Raw genomic sequence first — 27,966 nt, forward strand, 5'->3', positions numbered from 1 at the left:
GGGGAGCAGAACAGGCAGATGGACGAAGTACACTGCTGAGGGGAGCAGCGGGCGGGTCAGCAGAGGTCTGCCGCGCCATGTGGTCACCTCCCGGGCAGGAGGGGATCGAACTCATGCGGAAGTGGCTTTAGTTTCTCAGTGCAGTGCTTTAACCCGCTGCGCCACCAGGGAGGGCCTGTGATATAATTGACATAGCATTATATTATTTTTACGTATACAACACAGCGATTTGACATATGTATACACTAGGAAATAATCACCATAATATATTTAGTTAACATCCATCACTATACATATTTATAATTTTTTTCTTATAATGAAAACTTTTAACATATACCATCTTAGCAACTTTTCTATATGTAATACAGTATTATAAACTATAGCCACTTTGTTGTAGATTATATAACCTTGCTTTTTAATTAAAAATTTTTATATATATTTTACATTGTTAAATCTTTATGGAAAAACAAAATGCACAAATACCACAAGAAGCTTCTTCCAACATATGAGAAATATCTTAGGAATGCTTGTAGGGTATAAATGAATGAACTCGGCTTGTGAATGTTCTGAGATAAACTCTTTTCCAAGAAACATAAAATTATTTTTAAGTCAAATATTTATTGTTAAGTTAGAGAAAACTAATTATTTTAAAGATTTATATATGTATTCATATGGAACTGGGGTACAAGCCAGAGATGTGGAGGGTGAGAGGATTCACCAGAGACAGAGAGGGGAGCAGAACAGGCAGATGGATGAAGTACACTGCTGAGGGGAGCAGCGGGCAGGCCAGGAGAGGTCTGCCTTGCCATGTGGATCTCCTCCAGGGCAGGCAGGAATCGAACTCCTGCAGAAGGAGGCTTTAGCTTCTTAGTGCTGTGCTTTAACCTGCTCTGCCAACAGGGAGGACCTGAGAAAACTATTTTCATGAAGAAAGTTATTAAGAAAATAATATCAAAATTCTTTGGGAAATTAATTTGTCATTATTAGAAAACTTTATTCAGAATTTCTAGGACGATTTCTTGCCTATTTAAATTAGAAAAAGTCCTGGCATAAGCTTTTATCTAAGTTAGGTCAGTCATCTGTGAAAATGGTTAATGAGATTTTCCTATAAAGCTTTGCCAAACGTTTTTGGAAATATCGTTTTTATTTTCTCTGAAAAAATATTTTTTTTTACTTAATAGTTTTATTTGGATATAATTCATCTACTGTAATTTATCTAGTGTACAGTATAGTTGTTTTTAGGATATTCACAGAATTGTGCAACTAACACTGCTTTCTAATTCTAGAATATTTTTATTGTTCATCAAAGAAACTCTTGTTAATTACTAATCACACCTTTCTTGCCTACCTCCACACTACTTCCAGCCTTTCTGTCTCCATAGATTTGCCTCTTGTGAACATTTTACATACGCTGGTTCATAGACTAGATGATCTTTTGTTTTTGGCATTCCATTACTTAGTGTGATGTTTTCTGAAGCCTTTTTAAAAAGAATTTTTTAAGAAGATTTATTTATTTATGCATAAAAGAACTGGGGTACAGGCCAAAGGTGTGGGGGTGAGATGATTCTCCAGAGATAAAGCAGGGAATAGGCGTATCTACTGAAATACACTACTGAGGGAAGCAGAGGGTAACACAGGAGAGGACTAGCTTGTGGTTCACCCCACTGGCCGGGGATTGAACTTGTGCTGCAGTGGCTGTGGTTAGCTTCATAGTGCTGTGCTTTAGCCCCTTTTGCCACCAGGGAGGCCCCTATTTTCTGAAGGCTTTTTAATATTAGGTATCACCACACAGACTACTTTTCAATTCTCCCATCTGTTAAGGAGACTGTCATTTAAGAGCAAGTTTTAGCTGTTTTTCTTAGAATTACCACTCTGAAATGTGCATCTCTGTGCTAAATATTTAAGCTGTAGGAAGCTCTTTAAAAAGGAAATTTTATTTCTGTAATTCATTTACCTTTAGTCATATTTTATATGGAAGTTTGGAAAGTCTTTTTATACCCACCTCTATAACTTAATAGCAGTTAGCAATACAAAATGCCAGTTTTAATAACACTCAAAGTAACAAGAGTGAACATTTAGAATAATCATAATCTGGAAATATATTTTAAAGTTCCTATTTCTTGAATTATCTTACTTTCTCTGGGGAAATAATTTCCTCTGTTTATCTTAGACTTTCATTTTTCTCAAATTTGAAAGTTTAGGTAGTGCATGTGGGTTTGCCATGTTGTTTTGTTTGTTTGTTCCATGGATAGGTGAACAGAAGCTGACCGGCTCGGTTTACTTCTTTGAGGTGTGTTGATTGGCAGACTTTATTTAAGATGGCCTGGAAATAGTCTGGGGGACCATGCACCTGAACACAGCATGAAGAGGGCCTTACTCTGCGACTGCCATCACTCACCCTAAATAACTTACTCCCCTAGAAAGTTCAAATAATTTTTGAAGAGATGTATACTCTGGTTGAAAATGTGTTTTTCTGCAAGATGGCTTCCTATTCAGAGGTGGAAGGGAGAAATTGGGAGTAGAATTACCTGTGGGACTGGTACTGTTGTTTGGACACAGGCTTTCATCCAACCTCGCATTTTCAACCCCTTATTTTCTTTTATTTTATTTTTTAATTCCTATAAGTAAGAAAGCTGAGAACGGGCTGGGTCCAAGGAAGGGTACATGCAGCACGTAGCCCTCAGCAGCAGTGATACAGCTGGCTGTGCCCCGCGCTCAGGTTGTCATGGTGGTGTTGCCAACCTACCACCCCTCTCCCTGAGTTCGTACGTAATCATACACACACACACACACACACACACACATATTTTATTTTTCCATTGTTTTGTGCATTTTTCCATCTCAGTTGCAATCCCCTTGGGCTTCCCATCACCAACTCACCCATGTGCCATCACCATTGTCCAGTGCATTTCCCTCCCCCCACTGTTATTTGATCCCATTCCCCACTCCACCCCCACAAAATGTCTCTGGTATATAGCTGTTCATCATTATCATTATTTTCTCGCCTGTTCCATTATATTCATGCTATGAGAGAAACCATCCAGTATTTTTCCTTTTCTTTCTGGCTTATTTCACTAAGCATGATCTTTTCCAGTTCCATCCATGTTGCTGCAAAAGACATGTGTTTCTTTTTTTTTTGGTTGCTAAGTAATATTCCATTGTGTATATGTACCACATCTTTTTAATTCAGTCATCCATTTTTGGGCATTTGGGTTGTTTCCATGTCTTTCCAATTGTGAATAAAGCAGCAATAAACATGGGGGTGCAGGCATCTTTTTGAACCAGTGTTTTTGTGTCTTTTGGGTAGATACCTAGGAGTGGGATTGCTAGGTCGTAGGGAAGCTCCATGTTTAGTAGTTTGAGGAACCTCCAGTTTTCCATAGTGGTTGCACTAGTTTGTATTCCCACCAGCAGTGCAGGAGAGTTCCTTTTTGTCTGCATCTCGCCAGCATTTGTTGTTGCTAATTGTTTTAAGATGTGCCATTCTCACTGGGGTGAGGTGGTATTTCATTGTGTAAACCACTTGTTTTCAAAGATTTCTGCCAACTCCAGCCCTGGTATTCTTTGAGACTCTGCTTAGCATAGATCACTCCCTCAACTATATCCCTTTTGAATTGCCCTCAACTATGACTTCTTCATTTCTTTCATCTATATACTTACACTTACCTTCTAGCATTTGGAAATTCATGTGTCTTCCGTTACTACTGTTCCTACTGTTACGTTAGCTATTTGTTGCTTTATAATAAATCCTGCAAAATTAGTGTCTTAAAACAATAAATGTTTACTATTATTTTTGAGGTTCTGTAATTTAAAAGTAGTTTCTCTGGGTGGTTCTGGCTTGAGGTTGTCCCCCTTACATTTTAAAAGGGCAGGTTTATCGACCCTCCCTGGTGGCTTAGAGGGTTAAAGCACTGCACTAAGAAGCATAAGCCACTTCAGCATGAATTTGATCCCCGCCTTCCCCGAAGGAGATCCACATGGCGAGGCAGACCTCTCCTGACCCACCTGCTGCTCCCCTCAGCAGTGTACTTCGTTGATCTGCCTGTTCTCCTCCCCACTCTGTACCTGGTGAATCCTCTCACCCTCCGCATCTGTGCCTGTACCCCAGTTCTGTATGAATAAATAAATAAATCTTTAATAATAAAAAAAAAGGACAGGTTTATCAGGTAAAAGAGAAAGAAGAGAAAGAAACAGGCACAGACAGGACAGAGAATTTCCTCTGTTGCCTTGCAAAGGGTAAGGTTTGTGAGAAGAAATGCCTGCCTAGTCACAGGCAGACGGGAAAGCTGCTTAGCTTGAGGTTTTTATGAAATTGTAGTCAAGTATGTTGGCTGAGCCTACTGTCATCTAAATAACCAGAGCTGGAGAATCTGCTCCCAAGGTAGCTTAATTATATAAATGGGAAGTTGGCACAAACTATTGGAAGAAAACCTAACTAAGCTGCTCCCCAAACGGACTTTCCTGTAGCACTGAGTGAGTGTCTTCACAATAGGCATCTGGCTTCCCCCAGAGAAAGAGATCCAAGAGTGATATGAAAGTAATGACTGTTATGATCTAACCTCAGAAATCACAGTTCATCATTTGCATAGTAGGCTCTGGGTTACACATATTAGTCCTAGTCAGTGGAGTAGGTATCTGTACCAGGAAGAATCATTGAGGAACATTTTAGAAGGTGGTTATCGTGGATTTATTTATATATATATATATATTTTTTTTTTACATCATTCTTTATTTAGTTTTTTATTTCTTAATCAGTTAGTGGGAATTGAACTCTTGCCACAGTGGCTGTGGATTGCTTCGTAGTGCTAATACTTTAACCTGTTGCACCACCAGGGAGGGCCCTCATCCTACTTTCTTTAATCCAGGTCTTACTTAAAATTTTCGGTGGTTGATTTGAAAGAAATATAAACAAATAAGAAGAAAATTAAAAATATATAAATATATAAATCACTACAATGGAATGACTTATTTCATGATCCTACTTAGAGTAGTTTTGGGACTTTGAATGTTTCTTTCATGGTTGTTGAAAGGTTTTGAAAAAAAATAAATTTTGGGCCACCCTGGTGCCTAGGGATTAAGTCTCGGTGCTACTACCTCGATGGCCTGCCTCAACAGCCTGAGTTTGATCCCAGGAGCTGACTCACATGGCATAGCTCACTTCTCTGTTTTCATCCACTACTCCTCTCAGGAGTATATTTCAGTGGATCAGCCTTTGTTCTGCTTCCTTCTCTGTCCCTGGTGAGTCCTCTCATTTCTCCCCTCCATCTCTGGTTTTCACCCCAGTTCTTCTATGAAAAAAAAATGCAGTTTGTGAAATATTACTATACATTCAGCAAAGTCATTACTTAATAAGGAAGATAAAGCCCAGCCCCTCTAGTACTTCATGGAAGGCAGGGGAGAAGTAATTTAAGATTGTGAAATCTTCAGCTAAAGCTTTGTCTCACTGGCTGTTTCATCTATGGGTTTTACCTGTTCCTATTGTTGGTTTGATTTTTTTCATGATCATTATTATAGTACTTGTGAAATGTGGGAGGTAATTAATAAGGTAGGATGCTGTTTTCTCTAAGCCAGTAAAATATTACTTTTCTTTTTGAAATTATTAAAATGAGGTTTTGAAATATGCCCTTTTGGGAAAAGACTAATTTAGAAATAAAGGTAATTTCACATTTCCGCCAGCCAAAAAAGAACTGTTCTTTTCCATATGCTGGATGAAACCGCAACTGACCTGTTTCCTAAGTAACATCTGAGCTCTAAAAAAATGTTGATCTTTTCCTGAAATCTTTAAAAAATATTTAGGGGATTTTGAACAAAATTTCTTTTTATAAGATAGATATATATATACATATATATATATATACATATATATGTATGTATGTATATTTTTTAAGATTTATTTATTTATGCAGAACTAGGGTACAAGCCAGAGGTGTAGGGGCAGTGAGAGGCTTCACCAGAGACAGAGTGGGGAGCAGAACAGGCAGGTCGACGAAGTACAGTGCTGAGGGGAGCAGCGGGCGGGTCAGAAGAGGTCTGCCACGCCATGTGGTCACCTCCAGGACAGGGGATCGAACCTACACTGGAGTGGCTGCAGCTAGCTTTCAGTGCTGTGTCCTTACCCAGTGTGCCACCAAGGAGGGCCCTGTAAGATATATTCTAAAACGAAAATGTAGCCAATCATTTTAGTGATTTGCTTAAAGTTTAAAATTCATGACTTAAATAAATGTTTCTCAGTTCTTGTCTCTTAAGAACAGTTAATGAAGTATTAGCTATTATCAAATATTTAATATGATATATTTTCACAGCTGCAAGCCTATTTTAAGATATTTATTTTAAAAGATTACTTCAGTGAAAACAACAAATAAGAAAGACTAATAAATCAAAATGTCTTTCTGGAATCTCTCATTGTTGGATTTGTTTCTCTTTTTAGTAGAGTATAATTGAAGCCCCATTTTCTGCTTTACGATTTTTTTAATTGATTAGTGTATATAGATAGATCATATTTATTATGACAATGGTACCAAATTTTAAACTATTTTCTATAGGATTTCCTTTCTAAGTATGTTTCAACCTCTAAAGTTATTTTTCTTAACTTCAAAAACACATTGCCTTTTAAATGTAATAGATTTTCCTTAAATTATGAACAGAAGTATTACTTAGAGTAGAGACTGTCAGGAATTGTCATTTCTGTTTACTTTTTTTTTGCCGCTGAGCTAAGTGATATTTATACTATGATAAATATTGCTTAGACCAAAACATGTTTTCCTCTTGACTTTGAGAATAAGGGTTATATATAGAAAACTATAGTTTGCTATTTTAGGGTATGTGTGCTAGAATAAATAACTTGGGTTAAATTCTACCATTTAGTTGTAGAACTTGAAGTAAGTTCCTGCTAATCTAAATATTATTTTAATTTGTAAAATGTGGATAATAATAGCAGCTAATTTATACACTGTTGTGAAGATTAAATTATAATCAACTTTAAAGCATTTAGCATAACACAATGTGTACTTACAAAATGTCACAACTATAGCATGGAGAAGCACTTAAGGAATAGTAAAAAAAACCTCACAAAAGCACAGTCGTTGGCAAAAAATTGTCAAAAGTTAAAATTTTCAGAGCTCTGAAAATTAATGAACGAATTGCAAACATTGAAGGAGCATTTATTTAAGCAAAATTGCCGAATCTCTTTATGAACAGTTACTTCCTGATTTTTAAGTTGCTTTACTGTCACCCCTCTCTCCCACAATAGTCTTGAAAACCATCAGACTCACAATTGTGGTAGCTGAAAACCTGGAGTCTGACAGCCACTTGAAAAAAACCTTAATGACTTCGAAGTTTCCTAAAAGCCCTCCCCCTAACAAATTGTCAGATTTTGACCTGAACATCAGCTCCCTGCAAAGCTCTAATCACAGGGCTTGTCTTTATTTGACCTGACTCAGAGCTTACACTGTGCAAGAAGTTCTATACCTCCCCTCAACCTTTGCTGAAAGCCGTCTTTAGCGATTGTTTTCACATTACAGCTGCCTAAGGTGGTGGACCAGATGGGGCTAGGCTGGTCACAACAATGTTTATAGGGGTATTGAATCAGTCTTGTTTTCCTGGGAATCTAAGAGGTTGCAAGTATGTGCTGGCTCTCCATATGTCCAAGAATGATGTTTTAAATCCCTAACCTCTCAGCTGTAACTAATGTTGATATTCTGTCCAAGCAGGAAGTAAAAGTTAAGATAAAAGGAAAATATGTCACTGGGCTCTATAAGAAACACAAATAAAAACTTTTCTTCAAAAGTCCCCTACCTATAAGAAAGTGAAAAGACACTAAAACATGAGAACATATTTATAATTCATATATTTTTTAAAAGATTTATTTTTTTATGCATACAGAAGTGGGTCCAGGCCAGAAGTACAGAGGTGGTGAGAGGATTCACAAGAAGCAGAGCGGGAGCAGAACAGGCAGATCAATGAAGTACACTGCCGAGGGGAGGAGTGGGTTGGTCAGGAGAGGTCTGCCGCGCCATGTGGGTCACCTCCCTGACTGGGGATCCAACTCCAGTGATACCCCTGGAGTTAAAAGCACATAGTGCTGTGCTTTAATACATTGCACCACCAGGGCCCTAATTCATATACTTAATAAAGGACTTAAATCTAGAAAATGCAAAAAATGGCTACAACTCAATAATAAATGGACAAATAGGGGGCCTTCCAGGGGTACAAGGAGTTTAGTCTCAGCACTATCAAGCTATCACCAACCACTGCAGCACAAATTGGATTCCCAGCCAGGGGTCAAACTTATATGGTGACACAGACCTCTCCTGTATCATTCACTGCTCCCCTCAGTGGTTTATCTCAGTTGATCTGCCTGTTCCACTCCCCACTCTGCCTCTGGTGAATTCTCTCACCCACTGCATCTCTGACCTACATTCCAGTTCTTGTATGCATGAATAAATAAAATAAATCTTAAAAAATAAATGGATAAACTATTATATTATTTAAATAAAAATAAATAAATCACAAATTCACAAAACAATCATATCTATCGATATGTAAAATCATAAAAAAATGGATAAATAGTGCAATTTAAAAATGGGCAAAGGATTTGAATATGTCTTTCTTGTAAGAAGAGATACAAGGCCAATGGGGAACTGAAAGACACCCAGCATCACTGCTTCTTATGGAGATCAAGCCACTAGGGGAATGATGATTAAAGAAAAGATAAACAGGGTTAACAAGAGATGTGACTACTTTCTAAAACAGTTTGGCAATTGCTCAAAAAGTTGAATATAGAATTACCATTAGACTCTTCCATTCTTACAAATACACTCAAAAGAATAGGAAACATACTCATGTAAAAACTTGTACACAAATGTTCAAAGCATGCTAGTGCTTGATTGCCAAAGTGTGAGAATGACTCATATGACTACCATTTGAGGAATAGATAAGCAAATGTGGTATATTTGCATAATTCAGCCATTAAAAATAATAAAGTACTTATACATGCTACATCCTAGTGAAGCTTGAGAATACTCTAAGAAGCTAAACATCAAGATTGCTTATTGTTTGATTCCATTCATTGGAAGTTTGCAGTGTAGTACACTCAACAGAAACTGAAAATAGAGTAGTGGTTTCCAGGGTCTAGAAGGAAGGGGGAATGAGATGGGACTGCTTGAGGCTAGGGGCTTTTTTAATTGAGGTGATGAAAATATTCTTGAATTAAAACATGGTGTTTATTGCACAATGCAGTGAATACTAAAAAGGTCTGAATTGTACTCTGTCCAAATTTTATGGTATGTGACTTATTTCACAACAGAACTTTTAAAATAAATAAACAAACCCTATATCCTACCATTTAAATAGATCACCTGGCAAAAAAAAGATTTTCTTGCTTAGTTGACAGTTTCTAAAATGAATGTCAGAAGACTGGAATTCTGTTTGTAGAGTTGCTATGCTAGCTGGAGTGCATGTCTTTCAGTTATACAAATGTTAGATCTACATAGAAGAAAAATTCCTTAGAATTAGACTAATTGAATATATTTCAGTGTTTTTATATAAAGTTCTACATTATTTTATGATGTGAGTTATAATACTTGTAAGCATTCAGTGGATGGCTGATAAAGCCCTCTTATTTTTGAAAGATTTATTTTTTTATCTATATATGCATACAAGAGCCAGGGTGCGGGTCAAAGATGGGGGGGGAGGGAAAGGGGGAAGATCAAAAGATTCACCAGAGACAGAGTAAAGAGCAGAGTAGGCAGTTCCACTGAAATACACTGCTGAGGGGGGCTGTGGGCAAGACAGGAGAGGTTCACTGCACCAGACAGGGATGGAACTCATGCCTCAGGGACTGGCAATAACTTGATAATGCTGAGACATTTAATCCTTGCACTAGCAGCGAGGCCCTCGTCTTTTTGCAATGCTTTATCCTTGGTTCTTATTCATGAACAATAAGATACTGCTTTTGTGTGCCTCCTATAGATTTAAATAGATGGTTTCAATATGAACTAAGCTTGTTACAAAGTTTTGTTCTTTTTTTAACTATTTATTTATTTATGCATATAGAGCTGGGGTACAGGCCAGAGGTGGGTGAGGGGCAGTGAGAGGATTCACCAGAGACAGAGTAGGGAGCAGAACAGGCAGATTAATGAACTACACTACTGAGGGGAGCAGTGGGCCAGTCAGTAGTGGTCTGTTGTGCCGTGTGGGTCACCTACAAGGCTGGGGATCCAACTAACACTGAAGTGGCTGCTGCTAGCTTGCAGTGCTGCTCCTTAACCCATTGTGCCACCAGGGAGGGCCTTAGTCCAGTCTGTTTTAACCCACTGTATTCTTAGCTTGCAGAACACAGAGAAGTGCGGCATACCTACAGTCTGGAGTCCCTTTGCCATTGCCCTTTCTATGAAGAAGCCATGCACTTAGTTGAAGAAGGAAAAATTTACTCACGAGTGCTTAGGTACCATTAAGATTCAACAAAATTTTTATGTTCTGTCAATATTGAAAAGATGTGTTTTATATTATGGCTCTAAAGTTAAGCCTATTTTAGTCCAAATTTGTAGTAGGCTTGATCTTGAATGCAGTTTAACAATTGTCTCCTCTGTTTATTATAGGACTGAGATGTTGGAGTGCCTAGGAGACAGTGATTTTCTTGCCAAACTTCACTGTATTCGACAGGCTTTTCAGGTATTTTTTTTTTTAATGATTTCCTCTAGCCACTCAACCCACCTTCATGCTACAGAATACTACTGCATATAAACAGAACAGCTTTTTACCCCTTATTGTCTTTATTCCTAATGGCAAATGCAAGGCCTGTTAAGTTTATTTCTCCTGCCTACGGAATCCGTTCATTCATCATTGTCCTTTCCCATGGCTTCCCACGTAGAGTATATTTTATTAAAACAGGAAATTTGATGCTTGAGATGTATACAAATGTCTGCTTAAAATGAAAAAACAGTCTTATTATCAATTACTAAGTGTTCAAAATTTTTTTCTTTGAACCAGTTGTAAAATCCTAAAATGAGATGCTTGTTTAACAACAAAATTGTCTTTATTTTCCTGCTTTGGACTAGATGGACATTTATTTTGGACTTTTAATATTAAATTGAACAGAATTTAAATACAGATTTATCTTAGAATCTTTTTTTGATTATGGATTTTAAAAACTCATTTGATTTTAGTAAATTAGAACTCTCTCTGCTTTACCTAGAGTACCAGAAAGAGTACCAGATAGAATGCATCAATTCATAGATGTATTCCAAAGACTTTCACATTAATGATAGGTCTTGGTTTCCTTTGTTTGGATATCTTTTCAGGTAATTCTTTCAGAAACAGCCAACAGAATATTCCTTGCTGAGAGTGGAAGGAAAATTCTATCAGCATTAATTGTGAAAGCAAGAAAGGTATATTTGTTTGTTGGTAATTTTTTTATTGTTGTAGGTTTAGTTGTAATGAAACATAAAATACATTAAATTTTAATTAGAAGAGGTTTTTTGTAGACAGTTGCCAAGATTCAAGAATAAATAATCCAGAGAGCATTAATTTCTACTTGGGTTGACTTATTTTCCATGTGTAGAGTCCACTCCATTTTCACCAAGTCGTTTATCATAAATTATTTATTTGCCATAAAGTCTGGGATCATCATGGGAGATTCATCATTAGATCAGCAACTACACCTAACACTATTATTATATCTAATACTTCTCTTACTTCCTTCCATTCTGTTCAATAAAAAGTTTCCAGGAAATAAGTGTAGAGCTCAGAAATCTAGAAATAATGATTAAATTGCCTCTTACCTTCACGGGACTAAAAGAGGCAAAAGTAATGACAAGAACTTCATTAAGACTATAAGGAATCACTTCCCCTTATGCAAATTGTGTCCAGATGGCTGGGGAGGGAAAGACACATATACACACACCAGAAAGAGGCTTCCCGTGAGACATTTGAATACCTGGTTTGCTGCTTGGTTGACCTGTTCATAGAGGAGAGTGGACTGTTGATAGCTAGCCTGTTGCTGTCAGTGTTTGTTTTCAGGCTTGTTAGTAGTTGTTTTGTGTATTGTTTTGTATATTCCTCCTTTGTTTGGTACATATATATTGATGAGTGTTGTATTGCTTGTGTATTGTTCCTTAATCATTACATAATGACCATTCCTGTTCTTGTTACCTTTTTTAGCTGGAAGTCTATTTCCTCTCATATAAGTATGGCTGTCCCTGTCTTAATTTTGGTGGGGCAAGGGGTATCCTGTTTATGTTGTAGAATTGGTTTCTGACCATTTACTTTGAGCCTCTATAAACCTTTGAAGTTCAGGTTCATCTCTCAGAGGCAGTAGAAATTTGCATTTTGTTTTCTGATCCAGCTAGCTACACTCTAACGTTTGACTGGTGAGTTCGGTTCACTTACATTAAGGTTATTATTTGATGTATCAAGATTTGCTGCTGCTGGTTTGCCTTTAATTTCCTAGATCTGTTTCCTTATTTAATTTTGGGGGGATTTTCTTCTCTTGGATAGAAGAGCTCTCCTTTTGACATTTATTGTAGGGGAGGGCTAATGTTTGCACTCTCTATCCTTCATTTTCTGTTTGTCTGGGAAAACTTTTATCTCCCTTGCAGGAAGAAGGAGGGTCTTGCAGGGTATAGTATTTTTGGCTGGCAGTCTTTATCTTCAAGTATTTTGAAATGTCATTCCATTCTCTCCTTGTTTATATGTAAACCTGACTGGAGTACCTTTATAGATTATCTGCTTTCCCCTCCAGCCACCTTCTGTATTCTTTCTTTTATCTTGAACTCTTGGTAGTTGCACCAGTGTGTTAAAAGTCTCTTTACATTTAGCTACTGAAATGTTCTTTTTTTTGTTTTTTAAAGGTTAACTTATTTATGCATACAAGAACTGGGGTACAAGCCAAAGGTGTGGGGTGGTGGTGCTGAGAGGATTCACCAGAGACAGGCAGGGGACAGAATAGGCAAATTGACTGAAATACATTGCTGAGAGGAGCAGTGGACAAGACAGAAGTCTGCGTGCCATATGGGTCACCTCCCTGGCTGGGATTGACTCCTGCAGTGGCTGAGGGTAGCATCGTAGTGTTGTGCTCTAACCATTTTGCCACCAGGGAGGACCCTAATGAAGTGTTCTTTTAGCTTCATAGACTTAAAAAAAAAAAAAAAACACACAGAAGAACTGAGGTGTAGGCCAGAGGGATGTGTGTGTGTGTGTGTATGTGTATGTGTGTGTGTGTGTGTGAAAGAGAGAGACAGAGACATAGACAGAGAGAGGAGAGAGGATTCACCAGAGGCAGAGTGGGGAGCAAAACAGGCAGATTTACTGAAATACACTGCTAAGGGGAGCAGCAGGCGAGATAGGAGAGGTCTGCTGTGCCATATTTGGGTCACCTCCCCAGCCGGGGATTGAACTCAGATTGCAGCAGTGATAGTGCTGAGATTTACTTAATTGCTAGGCCACCAGGGAGGTCCTAGCTTGATAGACTTGTATCTTTGATTTTTTCCTGAGGTTTGGAAAACTTCACTTGATAATTTCTTTGAGTAATATCTCTTTTCTTTCTCTTTCCCCCTGGAATATTTGTGTATCTTGTGTTGTCTTGTGTGATGTCGGATAAATTTTTCAGTATTTCTTCATTATTGTTTCTTGTATTTTTCTTTTCCTTGCACCTGGATCCTTTGCGTATCATCATCTTTGAGGTCACTGACTGGATCTTCCTGTGGTGTATTCTGCTTTCATAGCTTTCTCCAGAACCTTCTGTCTCTAGCTCTGTTGATCTTTTTATATCCTGTATCACATCTAAAGCTTTTGTTTCTATTTTCTGTTAATTAATTGTATTTCTCAGATCATTCTGTTTTCTGAATGTCCTTCCAATTCTTTGGATTTTTTTTTATATGGCAATTTTGAACTCTGTATTTGATAAATAAAATCTTCCATGTGTTTGTGGTTGAATTCTGGAAGAGTGTCCTGTCCTTGTGATGCCAAGGCATCTCCCTCTTGAGGTTCCAGATGCCCATTTTGTTGCTTTCAGCTTATTATTTTTAAGTGACTATAACAGTAACATAAAGATTTGCAGTTTGTCTTCAAATTTTCATCTGAAGAACTGACCTAAATAGGCATACATATTTGAGTAGTAAGCAGTTTGCATATGACATTTTACTAATAGTCTTAATCTTTGCTTCTGCAAAATGTTGGCAGAACAAAGTACTAAACTAAAATGAATATGGCATAGTTTGAAAATATATTTTAATTCCATTACCTAAAAGAATGACAAGCTAACAAACTTACTGAAGAGTAATTCATTTACTTTGTAGACTTTAAACTAATTATAAAGTTGAGTTTGAGTTTTCAAATATGTTTTCTTCTACAGAATCCAAAGAAGTTTGAAGATGTTTTTGATGAGATGATCTATTTTTTGGAGCAGACAGATCACTGGGATAGTACTGAAATGGAACTTGCGGCTAGAGGAGTAAGTTAAAATTTTTCATAGTATTTGTTCCATTTAGTTATTTACATATAATGTTACACAATTTGAAGCTCAATGTCCCTATCTGTGTTAAGTGGCAGTAAAACCAACTGTGTGATGGTGATTATGAGAAAGTCATTACCAGTATTCATACATTGGGGCAACAGTTGAAAATATTATTTTTTTTTAAGAAAAACCTTTTCTTCTTCCCTTTCTTTCTTCCTTCATTCTATCTTAATTTTCTTCCTTCCATCCAGAAGTCAATTATCAGCCATTAGCAGGATGGTAATGATGATCTATGCAAGATGCAGATGGGATAGTAAGGGCGGGGAATTAACTACATACATAGGGTCAAACAAATAATTAAATATACTAAGGATAATCAGAGCCAGGTTTCTCACTGTCAGAGAAGGAAAGTATAAAAAGCAGGGATTGGAATTGTAGCTGTCAGTGTGAACTCATAGTTTACAGTATGTATCTATACGGAAATCAATACAGATAGAAAGTTTTGCATATACCTAAAGATAAATATACTTCCTATCTCTGCTCTTCAAGAGGAATTAAGAGCAACAGTGCCTCAAAAGACACTAACCCTCCCTTATAGATCTTGTCTTCTAAGTACCTCTCTCCACTAAAAAGGAACTAAGGCTTCCTGGAGAAATGGCTATTGTCTGCTTTAGGAAGAGTCGAGTACATGATGAGTCTAGAATATGCTGCTGTAATAGAAACTGAAAGAGTTTGTAAGGGGGGCCTCCCTGGTGGGCTCCCCTCAGCAGTGCATTTCAGTAAAACCCACCTGTTCTGCTCCCCATTCTGCCTTTGGTGAAGCTTCTCTCCCCTGTACCTCTGGCCGACACTTCAGTTATTGTATGCTAATAAAAATAAATCTTTTTAAAAATTACAAAGTAGTTGTTATGGCCTAGTTAGCCTTTCTAGACAAAGAACGTAGTATCTACAAAGACAATGGAGCATGTTTTTCCTTCTCATTTGTCCCCTCTCATGGTGAAGAAGTCTTTAGTCATGTCATGCAGACCAGAAACCTGGGACTCACCTTCGTGATCTCCTCCTACTTCATCATATATCTATCTCGAAGTCTTAATAATTCTAACTCCTAAATATCTTTCCATTTCTTCACTTTTCTTTCTACCTGCCAGCCACATCTTAATCTGAGTAGCTGTTGTCTTTTCCTGGACTACTCTAGAGTGTTCATATTGCCTGACTCCCTGCCTACTCTGCCCTCCCCGACCTCCGGACATACACTCCTGTCACTGTCACATTGCTGCCAAAACTGTCCTTAGGAAACACAAATCTGATCCTCTTTCTCCTGTCCACCTCATTCCTGTGCCTACCCCTCAGCTACTGGATGATAAAATGGACAATAAACTCTGCAGAACCTGGCCTTCCTCCTTGTATCTAGTTACTCACCTTGTGCTTTCTGCTACAGAGAGCGGAGCACACTTTCAGTGATTTTCCTTGACTCAGCACCACTGTGTTCCTTCTTACCTTTAAGTTTTTGAAAGATTTCCTACATCTGGGATATCACATGCCTGAAAAAAGCCTCTTCCATCCAGTCTAAATTAGCATCTCCATCCTCAACTCTCATGATACCATCTACTTTTTCCTTTGCAGTGCACCTCTTAGCTTAGTTATATATTTGTGAAATTATTTGTTATTGTCTGTTTTCCTGACTGCATTTTTTTTTTTTAATTTTTTACGTCATTCTTCATTTTGGGCATTTTTTCATTTTGGTTGTAATCCACCGTTTCACCCACCACCACCTGTGTGCCATCACCATTGTCCTGTACACTTGTCTCACCCCAGTTTTGATCCCAATCCCCTCTCACTCCCATAAAAGTTTTCCTTTTTTCTTTATTTCAATTACTTTTTTTTCCCCTGATCCCTTACACTCCTGCTATAAGTGAAACCATCTGATATTTTTCTTTCTGGCTTATTTCACTAAGCATTATCCCTTCCAGTTCCATCCACATTGCTGCAGAAGTCATGGGTTTATCTTTTTAATTGCTGAGTAATATTCCATTGTGATTATGTACCACATCTTTTTAATCCACTCATCCACTTTTGGGCATTTGGGTTGTTTCCATGTCTTTCCTATTGTAAATAAAGTGGCAATAAACATGGTGGTGCAGGAGTCTTTCTGAATCAGTGATTTTGTGTCTTTTGGATAGATATCTAGGAGTAGGATTGCTGGGTCATATGGAAGCTCCATTTTTAGCAGTTTGAGAAACCTCCAAACAGCTTTCATAGTTTGCAGTCCCACCAGCAGTACAGGAGAGTTCCTTTTTCTCCACATCTTCGCCAACATTTATTGTTACTAGTTGTTTTAATATGTGCCATTCTCACTGGCGTGAGATGGTTTCTCATTGCAGTTTTAATTTGCATTTCCCTCATTCCAAGTGATGTTGAACATTTTTCCATATGCTTTTTGATGTCTTCATTTCCTCTTTGGAGATGTGTTTTTTAGCTCTTCAGCCCTTTTTTTTTTTTAAGATTTATTTATTTATGCATACAAGAACTGGGGTACAGGCCAGAGATGTAGGGAGTGAGAGGATTAACCAGACAGAGTGGGAAGTAGAACAGGCAGATTGACTGAAATACACTGCTGAGGGAGCAGCAGATGAAACAGGAAAGATCTGCTGCACCATGTGGGTCAGCTAACTGGCTGGCTGGGTATCAAATTTGTGTAGCTGCAGAAGCTTGACAGTGCTATGTCTTTAACCCCTGTGCCACATGGGAGGCCCCTGGTGGTGAGTTTTCTTATCTGTTCCTCCTCTTCCTCTATTTTTGTCTGAAATATATGATACAACTAATAAGATTCTGGTATTACAAAGTGTAAAGCTCTGTTTCAGATTTTATCTCAACTCTCTGTAATAATAATTTCTGTTTTAATTCTTATAACCTAATGCAGGTGAAAAATCTAAATTTTTATGATGTTGTCCTGGATTTTATATTAATGGATTCCTTTGAAGATTTGGAAAATCCACCTACATCCATACAAAATGTAGTAAATAATCGCTGGCTAAACTCCTCTTTCAAAGAAACTGTAAGTGATGGTTTACCTCTCAACTATTTAAACTTGATGAAAAATAGTCAGAACTTGAAAGGCTAGTAAGATTTACATATATATCTGGTTGAATAATGACTAATTTGGAAACTAAGCTTATCCTTTGATAATCAGATCAGATATGTATGATACATAACATCTTCAGTTGAAATTCATCTTTTGACAGTTTTACCAACCCCTGTTCTGACTAGTAGAATCCAGTAGTTTCTTCAGATTTCCAAACTAACAAACCAAAAATGATGTTTCTAACTAGCTCAGGTCTAACAAAAATTGTAACTGAATTAATTCTACAACTAAACTGAAATACTGCAATTGAACTGAAAAAAAAAATGACATATGAAAATGGAGGAGATTATGTTCAATGAAACAAGTCTGAAGAAGAAAGACAAATACCAGATAATCTGATTCAGAAATGGAACATAGAAAAACAAAGCAAAGAAACTGACAAACTAAATCAAAACAAACCCTGGTAATAAGACTGCATAATTGAGACTGCCAGGTAGAAGTGGAGATACTTGGCCCAAGGAGGAGAGGGGTTCCAGTGATCTGTGGTAAAGTACTATGGGAGCTTCTGTGTTGGGTGTGGTGTGGTGACATCCATCTGTGGAGGTGTGAACCTACCCCCCTAAATCATATACAGTATTGTAAACTAGTGTTACTTCAATTAAAGAAACGAGACAATAGAGAAATATTTTTAAATGGAAAATTTGGAGATTTCTATTCCCAAATATTATTTTAAAAGTATGGGAGAACAAAATACATATGTCTAAAAAGAAAGCAATTTTGGACTACATTCTATACTTCAAATGTTTCCTGTTTCTATTGTTTTTCATACTTAGCTCTCTATTTTTTGTTACTCCTTAAGTGTCTACCTGGAAGTAAGTGGTAGATATTTGTGATGAAGTTTGGATCCCTTTTAAAACATGTGCTAATTGGCTATATTTCACAATTACTTTGAAAATTGCTGGTGTTAATTTTTTTTAATATTTATTTATTTATACAGAACTGGGGTACAAGCCAGAGGTGCAAGGGTGGTGAGAGGATTCACCAGAGACAGAGTGGGGGGCAGAACAGGCAGATCCATGAAATACACTGCTGAGGGGAGCAGTGGGTGGGTCAGGAAAGGTCTGCTGCGCCATCTGGGTCACCTCCAGGGTGGGGATCGAACTCATGCTGAAGTGGCGTTAGCTTCTTACTGCTCTGCTTTAATCCACTGTGCCAACAGGTGTTAAATTTTAAAGTACCTTTAGGAAATCTGCTTTCCCTCAAATTTATTTTAGCCATGAAAGGCATGTTTTCCATTTCTACAACTGACTTGGTGAAATGAATGAATAGAGTAGGGCCAGGTATTTTCATGGTCCACTTTGGTATCTTTGTCCCTATCATTATATTTGTATTTCTTAGTTCTGTATTTGAACAAAACTGTTTAGCTCTGCCTACAACTATCAATGTTTCCAGCAGTGCTATTCTTTAAAGGAAAAAATAAATTCTTATTTTGTCTTCAGTGTTCAGCATAAAATAATTATATATCTATGTATACATTTTCATTCTTTTCCTATGAGAACAGAATTTTGAGAACTCAAGTTGAAGTACAATTACTGAGTAATCATCCTTGGTACCAGAGTTCAACCTTTTCTTTCATTCACTTTGTATTTAATTTTAAAATTTATAAAGCCAAATCCCTCTTCATTAGTAGTTACAAACAGTAGAAAGAACATAGACTATTTCTTATTAAAATACGTGTTTTGAACATTTTTTACCCTAATCTTTGAATCTCTAATAAAAGTTGCTACAAATAGAAAAAACAAAATTATCTAGTTTATAATGTAAATCTTGCCTTTTCTCTAATACATTAGGCTGTGGCTTCAAGTTGTTGGTCAGTGCTGAAACAGAAGAGGCAACAGATGAAGGTAAGAGTTGTTATGCTTTAGACATCTTTGTTAAATAATTGGAGGTGCCCAGCAAAATACCATCTGAGTCCTTCTCAAGTGGGGATGGCAGCTGATAGAGACCATTGCTTAAGCTAAATGAGTAACTTATTGGTACTAGAACAACTTCTCATTTTTAAAATTCCTTCTTTCTCTTCCTTACCTGGATAGTTCATTCTGGCATAGTTCAATATTGCAAGTACTGAAGCATGCATGGGATTTCTGCTAAGGGTTGAAAACAGCTCTGACAGAGCTTTTGTTTTTAATATTAAGATTTAAAACAGTTGTTTAATATAGTAGGTTCCACCTTATGTAATCAATTGAGAAATTATTTGATTTTGATAACTGCTTCGTTCCGCTGAGCGCACCTGCCCCAAAAGGTCTCAAAATGTCTATTCTGTCTCCAGCTCCACATCCTCCAGCACACCTCACCCTCCAAACATGCTCTCACCACACAGTCCTGTGATAAAGGCCATGGACTCTACCACAGACCATGCACCTTAGCACCTTGGGCAAAGTGTTTAACCTCTCTATGCCTTAGTTTTTTCACCCCTAAAAAAGAGCATCACATTTACTTCATGGGCTTTTTTGAGGATTAAATATAAAGAGTATAGAACAGAACATGGCACAGTGTATTATGCAAATGTTGGATATTGTTATTATTTGCTCTTGACTGTTGTATTTTATATTATCTGTATTTTAAAATCCAATCCTTGTTACTTTTAGTATTGGCAAGTGCATTGTTTCCAAAGCAGAACATTATAGAGTATCTTCAGGTATTTATTAAATGTAATTCCACAGACCAATATACCTGAATAATTTTTGTTTAAAATGATGCCAGAGACCATGTGTTTAAGCAAGTTCGCCAAATGATTATAAACTAATTTTTGAGAACCAGTTTCAGATTAGAGAACAGACTTATGGAGTAGGGTTTAACTGTCGCACTAACTAGCACCATCGTGGGTAAGTTACAAGCTATCAGCTGATCCATCAGTTTTCCTACTTGCAAAATGGAGGTAATTCCTATTTCATACACTTGTAAGGATAACGTGAGATAATTATCATAAAGCTTAATTTAAACATAAAATTTTAAAAATAAATGTAGAAAGTTTAATAAGTGATGGAACTGGAAAAGATCATGCTTAGTGAAATATTCCAGAAAGAAAAGGAAAAATACCATAGCAGGAATATAATGGAACAGGAGAGAAAATAATGATAATGATGAACAGCTATATACCAAAGACATTTTGTGGGGGTTAGTGGGGAATGGGATCAAAAACAGCAGGGGGAGGAAAAGGTACTGGACTATGGTGATGGCACATGGATGATTTGATGATGGAAAGCCCAAGGGGATTGCAAATGTGATGGGAAAATGCACAAAATGATGTGAAAATAAACATGTGTGTGTGTGTGTATGTATGTGTGTGTGTGTGTGTGTGTGTATAAAGTTTAAGTGGTAGTTTCTGTCTGTATTTCTTATTTTTATCACAAATTTTGTGCCCTAAACTAGTCTTCTTTCTGTATCCAAGATACCTGTATATCTTACTTTTGGGGGATTATTTGCTATACCTGAAATAACATATTCTGTCCTCTGTACTTGAATCTTTCCTATGATAGAGTTCAGTTCATATTACTCCTTGGTGAAGCTTGTCTTTTCTGACTCAGCCCATGCTAGCTTCTTACCTATCTGAAAGCCGAATACACTTAAAATCTGCATGGGATTAAAAGGTTTTAATATATGCAGAGAATAATAACTTCAGTGTGTTCTGAGAACTTCTTGGCATTCACTAACAAACTATGTGTGATTTAACACAGGTTCTTAATTCCTCTGAATATCAGTTTTTACTTGTTAAGACAATGTTAACATAGTCTATTTCAGGATCATTTTATTAGTGTTAGGTTCTATTTATCTGGAATATAATGAGTACTCATTAAATGGTAACTGCTCTTGGAGTGTATTCATTAAGTTGAAGTTTAGGTAGAAGATATCTTGGAGTCTGCAAAACAGAAAATAGTCCCTTCAAGAGTCAGGGCCTTAAGACATAGTTATCCCTAGTTAGTGCTGTGTGGCAAATCCCACAGGATGTTATTTAACAAGGCCAATTCAGAAAGTTAGTAATAAATTCAGAGAAATACCTAGATTACAAGTGTATGTGTCCTTGCTCTTTAACAAGAAGAGGCAGTTACAAAATTAAAATACATCAGCAATATCTAGTTTCTAAGAAACTTAGAAGTTAGTAACATACTTTTGTACTTAATTATTTAAAAATCATTTCATTCTTTTTTTAGATGATCTGATTAAGTGATTGAGTAAAGCTTTTGAATAACTGTAACTATAGTAGTCTCATTAATCCTAAAAATCATACTGCTAAGGAACATTTTAACATTCTTGTTATTGCTTGGTTAGAGCAGTTGATATGTTTTTTTTTTATGAAGTAATTTTATGAGGTGAAAATGTCTTTAAGAAATAACATTTCTCAGCACGTTGGAAACTGTAGGCTAGGGTATGAATTCTATAGTCTATATAAAATATTCTATGACTCCAAAAGTTACTTGTAAGTCTTATTATTAAGCTGTATGTCACTGATACTTTTGATCTGCCCTTAAGAAAGAGCTGATTATTTGATGGGTGACAATTCCATTTTCTCTACTGGAGAAAGAAAATGCAAACAGATAATAAGGACTTGTTCTCTTTTATTTTCTAACAGATCCCAGACGGATTTTTTGCCCACTTTTATGCCATCTGTGAACACATCAGTCCTGTTCTAGCCTGGGGCTTTTTGGGTCCTAGAAATTCTCTCTATGATTTATGTTGCTTCTTTAAGGTATGTGCAGTCATTGAATCATTTCTTTTTTCAAAATTGAAAAGTGAGTAAAGTTTTATTTTGTTTCTGTGGAAGAAAGAATGTAACTTATAAGTAAATTATGAAAGTCATCTAAATTTAGTGTTTAAGTGTCAGTGGGACAGTATTATATAGATGCAGTGCTTTGTCTTAGAAAAGATCCAACAAGCCCATTCACCTTATGTTATTACCGTCAAATATCTGTAGGTGATTTCTTCACGCCTGGGCACTTTTGAAATTGAAAACAAACAGTATCTGTGTTTATTACACATGTGAAAATTTGGAAATAAATTCTGATCCCATATACTATGAATGATAAAATCCTAGTTGTGAGAACTAACTTTGAAGTTTAAACTTATTTCCCAACATCAACAGCTTAAGTTTGCCAAAATACAAATCACAGCTCACTGCAGAAATTCCTGCCTGGCATGCTGCCAAGAAAAGTCTCACTAATAATCTTGAATTCAGACTGAGTTTCAACAAAAAAAAATAAAAGTAAATCAAGTATAAATTTGGTAATATTTAATGTTTGGGATGTTTCACTATATCCTTCATTTAAAAAAAAAAACCCTTTTGTTTATGGACTATTGGCATAGCATTTATGTAAATGCTTTTTAAAATGTTTATTTTACTGTCATTCAAAACTCATTAACTTTTGACTAGTTTACTTGACCTCCCAAATGTCAGATATGTGTTTAGTGGGAAAATTTAGGATGAGGAGTTATGTTTGTTATTAATGAACTGTCTGATTCTGCTTGTCCTTTCTTCATCTATAAAATGGTGTTTCAGGAGGCATGACAGGTTGATTGCTAATGGCCTTTCCAGATGTAAACCCTAGTGAATCTAAATTGCCCCTTCATAGTACATCTTAACATTTGATTTCTACGGTATAGAAATTTAATAGTCTTGGTTCTTTGTTGTTGTTCTTTGGCATTACTTTTTTCCCCCCAACTTGACATAACAGCTTGAGATTAACACTTAGTACAACTTACTTAAAATGAATTTCAGATAAGCATTAACTTACTGAAATGAAATATCTTTCCCAATCTTCCACTGATATGAGACCTGAAATTATTTTTTTATTTTTCACATGACTTCAGTTTTTTTATTTATAAAAAAAATACACTTAAGATTTATAAATTAATATTACTGGAGAACACTTAAGGTCTCTCTTAAAGTAATTTCAGAGCTCAGATACCACTAAAAACTTCACTTATTGGGGAAGATCTAATTTTAGGGTTTACAGACAATTCCCATAGATTTTTTTTTTTACTACTATCACATCAACCCCGAGTAGTAAAAAGGACGAGTGGTATTATATCTTATTTTACAAAAAGAGAAAAGGAAACCCAATAAAAGGTTAATCACTTGTTCAAGATCCCTTCGTAATGAGATATGAAACTAGCAATGGATCTTGAGCTTTCTGACTCCCAAGTCATTGCTTATTAAAATACAAATAACTACTTAGACAATATAATTTTAGTCTAATAAAATACCTTTTTCTTTTTGGCGTGTATTTTCAGAATCAAGTTCTCTTCTTTCTCAAAGACATTTTTGATTTCGAGAAGGTGCGCTATTCCAGTATAGAGACTTTGACTGAAGATCTCATGCAGTTACTCATTCGTCGCACTGAACTTTTAATCGCCTATCTTGGAGCTGATGCACTGAGGCACACAAGTAGTTGTATAAGTAGTCATGGTCATGTTATGCCAAGTGGCCTAGTGGAAGCCAAAGTACAATAAGTACCATTAGAATCATATAATTTGAATGTGCTATGAAATATTTTAAGATAACTTGATTTGTAACATGTTATACAATCTATAGAATTGGTGTTAATGGACTCAGGGAGGGGGATAAATTCTAATAAAGAACGAAGGACTCCACTATACTTACACAGAATTCTTTCACAGATTCCCTGTGTAGTGTCTCCAAAGCGACTTTTTACAATTGTTAGGTAGTGATTTAAATGGTGAAATGTGGGTTTTACAGAAATACTGCTTGATTTGAAGCCAGTACTTGGGAATTAATTGAGTCGTTGTCTTGAAGCAATGTGAAATGTCTGGTATCGTTCTCAAAAACTCTGCTATAAAAATACCTTTGCACCTTGAAAATGTACACTTTAGCAAAGACCTTTGTGGCTCACACATACAAGAATATATTACCCCTAGTGTCAACAAACTTAACTCTGCCTGAAAATTTATTTTTGACTATAAAGTTATTCATTTGTCTAACCAAGTTTAGGTGATAGTGGCATTTTATATGTAGTGCTAACTTTATTGCTTGTGCATTTGTTTATGTATTTGAATCAAAGATATTGTAATGGCTCAGTATAGTTATAAACATTTAAGTGAATTGACACTGAGAAGTTTACATGTTACAAGTTTACATTAGATTTGCTGAAGTTTCCAAAATGAGTTACTGTGTTGGAACTGTAAGTTACAATAGAGACACTCACAGATTAGAGCATTTTTCCCTTTACTAAATATAGATTTTAAAAATAAGTTATTAACTATGACAGGCAATTAAAATTTTTTCTGTGTAGTTTTGGGACTGTCTCCCAACATCTGAAAGTATTAACCTTAGTAGAGTAAAATTGTTTCTCCGTTTTCCTTCTGCAAAACTGGCTTTAACTTATTCACACAGATAACTTAGCATACTGGAAATTTTGTCATAGTAAGCCCATATTTTTTAAATATTCATACTTTGAATCTTACTGAGGTTTTGAAGAAGGTTCTTTCCTCTAAATATAAAGCAAACTATTTTTAAATGGTATGGGAATGTATTTCATGTCTTTTATGGTAATTATGTGAACAAAAGGGTTGTTCATATGAGTGAGGTTATTCAGAATATACTAGATATTTTCAGAATTGTATTAGCTTTGTGTCTAAATCATATAACACTTATTTGGAGTGTACCGATAAGTTAAACTTGTTGATTTTGTTCCTAAAGTGGGCTGTGTTTATTCCGGGAGGGAGTTTACAGAAGGAGCTATATTTTCTAAAAATGCATTTTTAGATTAAAGTGCCTAGTTGCTGATTTATGAATCAAAAGTGAAAAATGGGGAGGAAGAAGGAAGCATAATGTTTTAAGTTTGTGTATGAGCCACACTTATGTAATAGTTACAAAATATGAGATTCAGAATCTCTATGTTGCTTACATGTACTGTGTTCCATAATTTGTAGATTATAGCATTGTACAATATGAAGTATTATGCTAATAAGTTTTGAGTATGTAACTCCTTGATTTTTCTTATATATATATATTCTTAATTTAACAATTAACTATTCATAGTTCTAATTATTGGTGGAAGAGTATTATTAGAAGTATCAGAGCTAAGAAATCCTTTATGTAATGTTTTACCTTTTATTTTATATCTTGTATTTATTGGGTTTTTTTTAGCATCTTTTTGAGGTACACTGGTTTGTGTAATTCACACACACACATACATATGCACATATACATACATACACACATGCCCATTACCATGTTGGCAAGACAGTTATTGCTTATATTTTCCTGTTTTGGAGGCTCAATATTTTAAGCTATAGTTTTATAAACAAAGCTTAAGTCCATTTAATTATTTATTTAAGGAAAATATTGTTTGATCTATTTTTGAAGAATTACACTATTTAATAATGCTGCTACTACATAAGATATCTCTGGGGGATTTCTTCAGGTAAGATGAGTGGCTTTCCAGAAGGCGTTTTTTCTCTTTTACATTTCACCTTAAGGGGAAAAAATCGAAAAAGATATTCAAGAGGTTGTTTTGTCAAAAATCAGCGCTTGAGTTTGATAAATTTCTGGTTAGTTCAGTAACTAACTACTTTAGCAAGAAGCTTTCTTTGTGACCTTTGACAAGAGACAAGAATGATGAAAAAGAACTGCAAGGCAATAAAAAGAGGGAAAAAACCTCCCTATTGGTAAGGAAATGCCTTGATCTTTTTTTAAAAAAAATCTTTAAAATGTTTCTGACCATAGAAGATTGCTTAAAACATGTACCAATTTTACTTTTCCTTGAATTCAGTTAAATAGCTAATGCAGTATTTTAAAAATATATATTAACCTACTCTAGAACTTTTTAGTGTAAATCCTTAGCATTTAAAATTGTCACTGTCACTTGAATCCTGCCATCTACTTCCCTAAGGAAATTTAAGTGGGCCTTGAATTAGTCTTGAGAAAATGATGTTTTTTCTTGTTTTCTGAGAAAAAAATTCAGGTGGTAACAATTATTTCTACTTTGGTTTCTCGACCTTTTTGTTAACTAAAGTTTTCTAAGGCTACCAATTAAATGTCAACTAGGAAAATAATTATTAATTAGAGATTAATTAAATATCAGACTAGCTTTTAAGAAAGAAGCCAAGTTTTTCATACTGTTAATAGTTAGCTCCAAAGAGGTTTCTTTTTCAAAAAGGTATACTCTTTGTTTGCACCCATTTACTATAATACTATTAATTTGTTGAAATTGAATTTACCAAAAAAATTTACAAACTTTTTCTTGCCTTAAAATATAAAATCTATTTAAATTATCAAAGAAGTGATTATTTACATTACAAAAGAGTTCTTTATCATACCTTTAAACCTATGAAATAGGAATGCCAAAGTTACTCTTCATATACTTTTCTGTGACCTTTCATAATCACAATTATGTTACTAACATAATTTACATTAATGTAAACACATACTAGGAAATTATTTCAAATATACATTTCAAAGTGATTATAAAAATTAAACTGAATACAAATCTTTGGATTTTTGCTTGGATTAATCAAATTTAGAAATATCTCTGTATGTGAGACTTAAAAATTGTATAATCTGTGATTAATAGAAATAAGGACATCTTTTCTTTGTTCCTAATGATTATGTTTTTACCTTGCTTAGTTTGAGAACTACCATGTATTAGCTTTACTTGACTGTTAACAATAGACATGACTTACTTCCTAAATGTAAGGATTGCATTTATTTATGTAAAAGTTGAACATTACCATAGCAGAAAAAAAAAATCAATTTATCCAAAACAAGCACTGTAACATGGATGTATTTCAAAGTACTGCCAAATAAAAAAGAAAAAAGTGATGGTGTAGCTTGCTATTATATTGACTATTTTACACAGCACAGTATGTTTAGGGTCACACTTGCCTCATCAAACCTTACTCTATGAAAGCTTCCAGGTTCCATAAGATTGTATATACAGACCTAATGAACACACAGCTGCAGGGCCACTGAGCTCAAGAGCAGAAGTGTGTTTCATTTATGTGCAAAGCTAGGAGAAAAGAGTTTTGTGATGAAAGAAGTTAAAGTACTTGTGTTGACTAATAAAGTAATCATGCCATGAAACATTAAATTTACCACATTGATATACATCTCTCCATCTCTATTCATCTTCCTTGGGAAGGGTTCAGATATATTTAATCAAAGAGGGGGAGGCTGAGTGGATTCCACTGAGATGGCTAGAAGCATTTAACCTGGATACAAAAACATTATTCTTAATTTGAGACCTTTAGCAGAGGTTTATTTTAGAATAGAGGTTTAGAAGAGATTTATTTTAGTTTTTTTTTTTAAGATTTATTTTTATTTATTTAAGCATACAAGAATGGGAGTGTAGGCCAGAGGTGTGTGTGAAATGGGGAGTGCGCGTATTCACCAGCAACAGAGAGGTGAGTAGAACAA

The 27,966-nt window shown here is 35.7% G+C and overlaps 1 protein-coding gene across 2 annotated transcripts in view; it reads left to right on the forward strand.

Annotated features, from left to right (window-relative positions):
- Window positions 1–27,782, forward strand: part of FAM73A (family with sequence similarity 73, member A) — a 64,618-nt gene extending 36,836 nt beyond the window's left edge. For both annotated transcript variants that reach the window (XM_012722704.1, XM_004679138.2), the window contains exons 9-16: window positions 10,326–10,444; window positions 10,599–10,671; window positions 11,301–11,387; window positions 14,351–14,449; window positions 17,373–17,507; window positions 19,385–19,438; window positions 22,165–22,281; window positions 23,823–27,782. In XM_012722704.1, the coding sequence (XP_012578158.1) occupies window positions 10,326–10,444; window positions 10,599–10,671; window positions 11,301–11,387; window positions 14,351–14,449; window positions 17,373–17,507; window positions 19,385–19,438; window positions 22,165–22,281; window positions 23,823–24,041 (903 nt within the window). In that variant the 3' untranslated portion in view covers window positions 24,042–27,782. The remainder of the gene's footprint in view (window positions 1–10,325; window positions 10,445–10,598; window positions 10,672–11,300; window positions 11,388–14,350; window positions 14,450–17,372; window positions 17,508–19,384; window positions 19,439–22,164; window positions 22,282–23,822) is intronic.
- Window positions 27,783–27,966: the final 184 nt, after the last annotated feature.

The sequence above is a fragment of the Condylura cristata genome, unplaced genomic scaffold, assembly GCF_000260355.1.
Source record: "Condylura cristata isolate star-nosed mole 26May11 unplaced genomic scaffold, ConCri1.0 scaffold00008, whole genome shotgun sequence".
NCBI lineage: Eukaryota > Metazoa > Chordata > Mammalia > Eulipotyphla > Talpidae > Condylura > Condylura cristata.